Here is a 10,169-nt window from a genome sequence, read left to right as displayed (position 1 = left end):
TCCCTTTGCAGCAAGGTACGATCCTCTTTTTCGCCAGAACGTCCTAAGAATCAAGTCCATATGCTGGGCAAAAAAATGCAAATACCAAAGGCACGTAAAGAAACGTGTTAAAAAGCAGTGGGTTAAAAAAATGCCTGAGGAAGATGTGGAAGAAGACAACCAAAAGGATGAAATAAAGGGTATACATATATAACAAGTTGTGGAAAAGGTTTTGTGGCAAGGGTGATAGTGGAGAAGGGGTTAAAGAAGATGTTAAAAGATATAAATCTAGTAATTGCAAAGAAAAACCATATTAGATAAACTTTGTAGTGGGGTTAAAGAGTAGATGGACATATGAATTAAGTTACTGAATGATGAGGGCATAGACAAAGAAGATAACTCACTGTTGAGAAGATCCACTTTTGTGGAGTGTAAATGTCGGAAAAGAAGGTTTTACCAACTTCACAGCCATCAATATCGTAAGTGCTGTAAAACAACAAATGGAAAACAGGAAGTGAGTAGATGCACAAAATGTAATGGAAGGAAAAATTGTTATAGAAACGCACGAGTTGCGGTAAGACAAAAGCTGGTTTTTAAAAGTTGCAATAAGCCGTTGCGGAACAGGATGAAAGGGAATGTAATCAACATGGCCTGGCAGCCCTTGTTTCTGCCGCTTTGGGGATTTAGTCACGTTACAGCGGGTACTTGAAATCATTCCTCTCTTATTTCTACCTTTCATAGGCTTTAAATATTTTTGACCTAGCTGTGGAGGCATTGCAGCCACCCGTACAGGGGAAGAGTCAATTAAAACGTAGTTTAAAGGTACAACTCTCAACATTCATGAAATATAAGTGAACATATACCTGCAGGTTAGAAGGAACATCATCTTCACGCACTGACGTCTGGAAAGAGGAATCTCCAGTTTGCAGCCTACTCTCAGGGATGACAGTGACATCCTATACCAAAATTCAATTAGGTAAAAGAAACGAATAATGGATGATTAAAAAGAAGCAAATGTATGTAACATAAAAGCATGTGCAGGGTTAGCGTGGAATTATATACCTTTGAACAATTTTCCACGCAACCATATATGCGGCCTGTATCAGAAGAGAAGAATTTGGGTTTTCCAGTTTTAACTTCAGAAGGCAAAGCTACATTTTCTTCTTCTTCCAATGGTTTACTACTGCTAACAGGTTTAAGGGTATCTACAACAGCAGCAGACAGCGAATCCGCCCTCGAGGCTGCGACACCACAATTTCTGCTGCAACTTCCACATGTACGTGCCTCCAAAAAAGATTTAACCTCAACAACAACATCTGCTTTCACCTTTACATATAACTCCGCATACGTGTTTTTAAGATGTGCAACTTCTGCTGTCAGTTTAGCAATAGCTTCGGAATCAGCATTTGAAGATAAAAGTCCTGGCACAGGAGCTGGTGTACATGTATTTGGCGGAGAATAATCAGGTCCACAGCTGCAACGACAATATTTTTTTTTATCACAGATGCACAACTTTGCTAGTGACGCATCACCACCCCGCCAGTCTCCCTTAGAAAACCTATAACCTCCTCGAATTAAACTCAGCAAATGGGAAACTTTAGGATCACCAACAGAGACACAGTCCTCTTCAGTGGAAACCACAGGTTGAGAAACAATCAGCTGCAAGTAAAGTAGAAAACAAGGTTATAATTGGGTTAGAAAACCTAAAACTATAAAAGCACAAGAAGTACTCACGTCTTTGTCGTTTTCAACCAGTAAGATGTTATTAGTGTGATACGTCTTCAACGTCGGTAAGACAGACAAACTCATATCATAAAATGTCTGGGCATCCTCAGATGATGGCAAATAACGAAGGAGGAGGGGTATTGACTGGAACAGCAGCAATTGTATAGCTATTGGAAATCCATGGATAACCAAGGTTTTTTGTTGCAGCTTGTTGATCAGGATGTTGTGGTTCCTGACTTTCTCCCCAACTTTAATCATACGAAGCGTATGGTCAAAAGCATGTCGACCCCAAGGATAGGAGTAGAAAGTATCTAGGTTTCTAACCATTTCTACAATAGGTAAAGAAGCACGGATAGGCTGAGTCCCACATATTAAAACACCTTCAACAATAACTATAAGCGAAAGACGAATTTTTTTCCATCCTGGCATGGCAGGTTCAGCTTTGAGCATATTCACAATATCCTCAATTGTATATTCATCTTCCCTCCCGAGAAGAGTATACCAGTAATGCTCTGAATCTTCCGGAGCTGTTTGCACAGCAGCAAGTTTTGCTGGTGAAGGGTAAGGACCACAAGGTAAACCAGTTATTTGTTCGAACTCAGACAAAGAAAATCTCAGTGGATAGCCTCCAAACGTGAACCACACCTCGTCAGAATTCTTTGTAACAATTTGCCTACACAGAAAGTTGTGTACAAGTTTGCCAGACAATGAGCAACGCCGAACCGGGAGTTCAAATAACGAGCTGAAAGGCGATCTCTTTAGGGTTACAAGTTCTGGCGTCCCATCAAGAACTGATAATACATCAACAAGATACTGGGGCTTCGAGTATGAGTTGACTCTCCCTCGGGTTGGGTAGCGATCAGTAGAAAAGAAACGCTTTGGCAACACTTGGTCATCAGCTTTTCCAAAGTTATCCTCATCTATAAGGTGTAGGAAAGGACAACAGATTTTGGTACATATGTAAATATTGGAAAGCACCATAAGCAGCACTATATCCAACGTACATACCTGTGGAAGAGGATAAAACCCCAGCAACACTAGTTTCCCCATCTGCAGAATCAGGTACATCCTTTCTTGACAAGCTATCACTTGAAGATGTAATAGTTTTGTCGATGTTAGACCCTGAGGTGGAGGTGGGTGAACGTGGAGAAGAGCCTTTAGAGAACAAAGGAAGGACATATAAATACATGATCTAAAAACAGCATTTCTATAATGTAGATACGTCATAGATGAAAGATATAAACTGAAAAAGAAAAAATAAGCTGATGTTGGAAAAAAAGTTAAAAGAGGAGTCTTTATATCGTACTTTCAGATTGAGCCTGTGAAGAAGACACATCAACAGGAGTGGTCCCTATAATCAAAAAGTATGACATCCCTTGTTTTATAGCACAGTCAGCATAGAACGGAAGATATCAAAAAATAACAGGATAAATGTTAGCAGTACGAAACAAAAACAGAGGCTAATACGAGGAAAGTACGACGACAACTATTCGCAGAGCCTTTAGTGTTACATGACATTTCGTGAAAATTGATTATTACATACAAAAAACTCAGAAGCTTATGAAATTTAAAATCCCAGAAACTGTAAAGCAGAATGAATAAAGGTGTTTTTACAGTAACACTATAAGGGGGCAAAAAAGAGCACAGTACCTTCACCAATAGTAGCAGTGGTATCGCTATTTGATGAATCTGCAAAAAATTGCAGTTTTAGATTTGAGCATTTCAAAACCTTGACAACTTGATTATCACATCAACCGAAATGCAGAAATACAACAGATTGCAAATTGAAAAACAAAAACTTCGGATTTAACCTGGAATTGTATTCCGACAACGAGATTCTTCTGCCAGCGAGTTATGAACAGCTTTAGCCTTTTTCTTTTTTGGGGAAACGGCCGATTGGGAACCGAAAAATGCGGCAGCTGCCTCAGCTCTCTTACTCCGGGTGCTAACCATCAAAACGGAGCGAGAACACAGACAACGTAGAAAAAGTGAGGTTTTTGTTACAGTAAACCCGCGATTGCGAATGTGTCGTTTCTAAACGGAGGAGAAAACAGACAGCGAGAATGACGTAGTGTGGAGAAGGGCAAAAGCGTAATCTCAAAAAGGTGGAGTACCTAAATCCGAAAGGGATTTGGGAAAATGCCCAAATCTGAAAGTCATTCTAAGAATAATGGCTTTTTTTTAAATAACTTCTAAAAAATAACTACAAAAACATTTGCCGATCGCCTCGACCGACTAAAAGAATCGCCTGAGTTTATTTTAGTAAGTTTCTTACCATTTCAGTCTAAGTCGCTGACAATTTGTATATATCAGTGACGCCGAAATGTATAAATGGACAATTTGTAGAACAAATGATGAGATGCAAAATTTTAAAGGATAAACTTTTTATATATTTTTTTGTTTCGAACGAAAAAGATCGTGTAATATATAGTGTAAATTATAATATAAGTGACTATGTTCAGTCCATATCTAATAACGACTAGAGAAGTGATCTCTCAACCTCTCCACACAATAAGTGAACACTCGTTCTTCATTTGTCCCCTTCTCTTTCTTTTTCCCTTTTATGTCTTATTATGTCATAGTTTCTGCCTTGAAATTTATTAATGTTTTTATTCCAGCCGCTATAACAACTATATAGTAAATTCTAGATTTTGGATAAGTTGAAAAAAGAAGAAGAACGAAATCATGTTTGTAGTAAACATTCTGATAGTTTGGAACAATGGAACTATCGATATCATCCGCTCTTATGGCGAGGCATCTGGCCAAGAGGTGAATCTGAATAAATCATCCATTATGTTCGGCAACGAGGTTCCTCCTCCCGTACGGCAGGAAATCAAATCGATTATTGAGATTTCACGTGAAGGTGGGATGGGAACATATTTAGGCCTTCCGGAAAAAATCCATGGATCAAAAGCTCAGGTCTTCGCGTTTGTGAGAGATAGATTACAAAGTAGAGTAAACTCGTGGTCGTCAAAATTCCTCTCTAAAGGCGGAAAAGAAGTCCTAATTAAAGCACAAGCACAAGCTCTTCCGACATATGTTATGTCGTGCTTCCTACTGCCAAAAGCAATTTGTTCTAAACTTACTAGCGCAATTGCCAACTTCTGGTGGAGTAATAAAGCAGAAAGTCGTGGAATACACTGGATATCTTGGGACCAAATTTGCACCCAACTATCAGAAGGAGGGCTAGGATTGTCCTTGGAAGATTTTAATCTCGCACTCTTGGCGAAGCAATTGTGGAGATTATTACGATTTCCAGATTCCCTCCTTAGTAGGGTTCTTAAAGGACGTTACTTCCGGTATTCTAGTCCGCTAGAGATCACCGTCTCCAATCGACCGTCGTATGGTTGGAGAAGCATGTTGGCCGCCAAGGACGTTCTTAGATCTGGAATCCGCAAGACCATTGGCTCGGGCTTCAGTACCTACATTTGGACAGACCCATGGATACCAGACACTCTGGCACGCCCACCTAAGGGGTTAACGGTGGAGAGAGACCCTTTGGCTTGCGTCAATACCTTGATTGACTTTGGATCTAAACAGTGGAAGATTGATCGTCTCCGGGAATTGTTTCTCCCGGAGGAAATTACCCTCATATTAGGGATTAAATCGAGTCGTATTGTCTCGAGTGATGGTTATTGTTGGACAATGACAAAGTCTGGTAATTATACCGTCAAATCTGGATACGAGGTCGTGAGAAGTATTTCTCGCCCTGTTTGCGACCACCCTTCTCAGGGACCTAGTTTTACGACACTAAAGGCGCAAGCTTGGAAATTAAAAACTACGCGAAAATTAAAGCATTTCGTGTGGCAATGTGTTACTGGTTGCTTGGCTTCAAGCCAACGGCTATTTTATCGCCATATTGGTAGAGATAAAGGATGTTCAAGATGTGGTGCAGAAGAAGAATCAATCAACCACTTGCTCTTTGAATGTCCTCCTGCTAGACAAGTCTGGGCTCTCTCCAACATCCCATCTTCCCCATCGCTGTTTCCCTCGGCGTCGCTCTACAATAACTTAGATTATCTGTATTGGCGGGGTAAAGAGGCGGGTGCGGATGAAGAGAGCCTAAGAGTATTCCCATGGATTATGTGGTATATTTGGAAGGCGCGCAATCGAAAGATATTCGAGAATTTGAGCGTACCACCTCAGGAAACGCTAGATCTTGCAACTCAAGAGGAAGGCGCGTGGAGGAGAATCAGAGAGAAGACCCTCAGACCCAGTTGGTACTTAGTACGCACGAGTCGCCATCCCCAGAGGACATACCGGTATGCTCCATTGATGGTTCTTGGCTCGGGACGGAGACTAGAAGTGGACACGGGTGGCTTGTTTTTCAGGGAGGACGACTGCTACACTTAGGCTTGAAAGGCTCGTGTAGAAGACTTTCTCCCCGTCATGCAGAGCTGGATACTCTCATATGGACGATGAAGTGCTTATTGGCGATCCCAATGACGAGTATCCTCATTCAGACGGATTGTTCTGACCTTTTGGCTATGACATGTGCTCCTGAAGAGTGGCCTACGTTTTCTACAGAATTGAAAGACTTTACATATTACAGGGATCGTTTTACTACTTTTAGTCTTAAGCATATCCCTCGTAGTGGTATACCTCCGCCGACTATCTTGCGAAATGTGCAAGAAATCGCGGGTTCTGTTTTTCCCATGTAAGTTCGACGGTACCTGATTGGCTCTCTCTAGAAGAGAGTCTTATTCCGTGAATTAATATATGGTGTTTGACTGGCAAAAAAAAAAAAAAAAACAATGGAACTGGTTGTCTAAAATGCTTCCTTCATATAAAAGAAAGCAATTTTTGTCGAGTCCATATCAGCCACCAATGTTTACTGAGACTGAGCTTAGAGCAAAAAAAAAAAAAAAAAAACATGCCAAAGAAAAATGTGGAAGCGTACGTTATTTATCTTTATGTTGATCGATTGATTAGTATTTCTAAGTTAGCTTGATTGATATATGGTTTAATCATCAGAATATGTAATTATGTAGATTATGAATGTAGTTTTCGTATGTTTAATCAAGTATACCTCATGATGAATTTTTTTGCTATTTGATTGTATATATTGAACCACGTACTCGTTGGTCATATATAATTCCATATTGATTATGTTTTTATGAATTGCTAGGTAGATCCGTCGATTGTGGACGGTACATTGTCAAGTGTAATTTCAGAGAAATGTGTTGAATATATTGAATGATAATAATGCAAGCTAAACTAATTTCGTCATTGTAACTATAATATGTAAGTTTCCTGCTTCTTAAAGAATAGTTTAATCTGTGATTTAAACAGGTAGAAATAAAGTTTTATCCCAAAAAATACAACTAATTGGAGAGAAATTATGAACTTACCATTTCTGTTACCATACTAATATAAAGTTGGCAGACCAAAAGCACAATCATACAATAATATGATTGGGAGATGTTTGGGGAGTGGAGAGAAGAAGTAGAGAACGAATCATATCTTCACTAACTTAACAAACCAAAGCCAAAACTAATACGTAACTCAATAAAGATTAGCAAATTTTCTTTTTGATTTTAGCATTTGAAAAAGGTTTATGGATTTTATTTGATGATGTTTATCCTAATTTATGCAGTATTTCTTAACATTGTTGAGTTTTACGAGTGATGGTCCACAACAAACTTGACATTGAGCACAAGTTTAGAGTGGAGAACAATATCCTCGGATATGAAATACACAAATGAAATTACAAATTACAAAGGCTTTCAAGTTAGATGAAGCTTATAGAATTTCGTGAAATTGGAAGTTAAGCTTTATGAATCCTTGGTACATGGGAATTATATTAAGAATTCCTTTGGACTAGAGTATTTACAATGAAAATACTAAGGAAATCAATTAAGAAAATAGAAGTGAACTCTCACACATTTAAACAATTTTATATAATTTATTATCTACCTAAACACAATTCAATTTAGTATCTGCAGAATATAAATAATCAAAATTAATTAATTTTAAATTGAAAATTTAAAACATGGGGACAGGCCTGGACGTTTGGATATTCGAATCGGGTTCGGGTCGGGTTTTTCGGGTTTTTTTTTTTTTTTGGTTTAGAAAGCTAAGATCTGTTCGGGTATTTTAAAACTTTAGATTCGGGTCGGGTATTTCGGGTTCGGATTCGAGTTTATCCGAAGTATCCAAATATTAAAAATTTTATATCCGATTCTATGCAAAGTATTGAAAAATACACAAAAAATCTACAACCCAAGTATTTTTTACCCGAATCTAGCCAAACGTAGCTAAAACTCCCGAAAATATCTTAACATCCGAATAATTTAAGCGCTTAGGTTATTATAAGTATAAATATTACTATTATATTATAACTATGTACTTATATTTCGGGTATGTTCGGGTACTTGTTCGGGTTCGGATTTGGATCGGGTTGTGAAGTTTAGAACCCATTCAGGTATTTTAAAACTTTGGATTCGGATTCAGATCAGATTTTTCGAATCGAATTCGGTTCAGTTCTTGAGGTTCGGGTATTATGTCAAGGTCTACATGGGTCATCTAATTTAAAACAAATTTTGTTACATAAAACATTAAAAACGGAGGATGTTAAAGATATTAAAAGGCCTTAAAAGAGACATTAATAAAGCCCAACTTAGCACAGATAGACCCATATAAATATATTTATCTCGTTTACCACGTTTTAACGGTCAACAACAGCCACTACGTTACTAGTTATATATTGGAGGGTATAAACGTAATTTTAAACGTTAGTATCTTCTTATTTCTGCTGCTGAGAGCTTTGAAGCGGCACGATGAAACAAGTTGACGCCACATGACACGTAAGCGCTTAGTAGCCTCTTTCTTCAAACCAAAGACTCAATTATATACCGTTCGATTAAAAAACTCCACTCAATCTAAACCCTTCATTTTATTAAATAAATCCTACGACCAAAAAATAAAAATTAAATAATTATTTTCTGTTATCCTTTCATTGTCTTCTTCCTTCCTCTTGAGGTTTTTGATAATTCCATGGATTATCTTAGTTTCTTCTCTCATGGTGGCTATCGAGAAATCACTCACACCATAATCTCTGAAGCTTTTGAGTTTCAAAGTTTTCGAATTTGAAACTTTCTCCAGAAAATTTTGAAGCTTTTTTATTCCTTAGTTATGGCTTATGTTCGTGGCTTAGCTTCGATTTCGTTGACCTTCTCACCGATTTCTCTCCGAAGATTCCGTCCCCGACTTCATCGAAATCACAGCTTAAAACCCAATTCCCGAATCATCATCTGCAATCTGAAATCAAACTACTCCGCTGGGAAATTTCGTGAGCTCGGAGGATTATCTCGTTCCGTGGAGCTAGACCAATTCATCACAAGCGAGGAAGAAGAAGAAGAAGCAGAGGAAATAGGAGAAGGGTTTTTCGAAGCGATTGAGGAATTAGAGAGGATGACTAGAGAACCATCAGATATTCTCGAAGAGATGAATCATCGATTATCTTCTCGAGAATTGCAATTGATGCTTGTCTATTTCGCACAAGAAGGTAGAGATTCTTGGTGTACTTTAGAAGTGTTTGAATGGTTGAAAAAGGAAAATAGAGTTGATGAAGAGATAATGGAGTTAATGGTTTCGATTATGTGTGGTTGGGTTAAGAAATTGATTCAAGAGGAATGTGATGCACACCAAGTGTTTGACTTATTGATTGAGATGGATTGTGTTGGTTTAAAACCTGGTTTTAGTATGATGGAGAAAGTTATTGCTTTGTATTGTGAGATGGGGAAGAAAGAATGTGCGGTGTTGTTTGTGAAGGAGGTTTTAAGGAGGAGAGATGGTTTTGGGTATAGTGTTGTTGGTGGTGGTTCTGAAGGTAGAAAAGGTGGACCAGTTGGGTATCTTGCTTGGAAATTGATGGTAAAGTTTTGAACTTTTTTCATAATCTTTACATTTGTGGTGGATTTGAGATCAGTGAGATGTGATGTGAATTGGTTAAGATGACTTTCTTGATTGTTATCGTTTTTTTGGTCTAGCTATGTTAATGTGGCAGTGTGTTTTTTTTTGTTTGTAGGTTGATGGAGACTATAAGAAGGCAGTTGATATGGTTATGGAGTTAAGACTTTCAGGGCTGAAGCCAGAAGCTTATAGCTATCTAATTGCGATGACAGCAATTGTGAAAGAGCTGAATAGTCTTGGGAAGACATTACGCGAGTTGAAACGCTTTACACGGGCTGGTTTTGTTGCTGAGATCGATGATCATGATAGGGTACTCATTGAGAAGTACCAATCGGAAACATTATCCCGCGGACTGCAATTAGCCACTTGGGCGGTTGAGGAAGGTCAAGAAAATGATTCCATAATTGGGGTGGTCCATGAGAGGCTCCTCGCAATGTATATATGTGCGGGACGTGGACCAGAAGCAGAGAAACAACTCTGGAAGATGAAACTTGCAGGGAGAGAACCCGAAGCTGATCTCCAGGACATTGTTATGGCCATCTGCGCTTCAC

At 38.6% G+C, this 10,169-nt stretch overlaps 1 protein-coding gene across 1 annotated transcript in view; it reads left to right on the top strand.

The window, feature by feature from the left end:
* The first annotated feature begins 8,649 nt into the window (after window positions 1-8,649).
* LOC110226632 (pentatricopeptide repeat-containing protein At2g30100, chloroplastic-like) overlaps window positions 8,650-10,169 on the top strand; it is a 2,103-nt gene continuing 583 nt past the window's right edge. The window contains 2 exon segments of the mRNA XM_021018781.1: window positions 8,650-9,579; window positions 9,734-10,169. The exon segment at window positions 9,734-10,169 is cut by the window's right edge and continues 159 nt beyond it. Coding sequence (XP_020874440.1) covers window positions 8,839-9,579; window positions 9,734-10,169 — 1,177 coding nt within the window. The 5' untranslated portion in view covers window positions 8,650-8,838.

The sequence above is a fragment of the Arabidopsis lyrata genome (genome assembly GCF_000004255.2).
Source record: "Arabidopsis lyrata subsp. lyrata unplaced genomic scaffold ARALYscaffold_59, whole genome shotgun sequence".
Classification (NCBI taxonomy): Eukaryota; Viridiplantae; Streptophyta; class Magnoliopsida; order Brassicales; family Brassicaceae; genus Arabidopsis; species Arabidopsis lyrata.
This window is presented reverse-complemented; position numbering and strand designations above follow the sequence as displayed.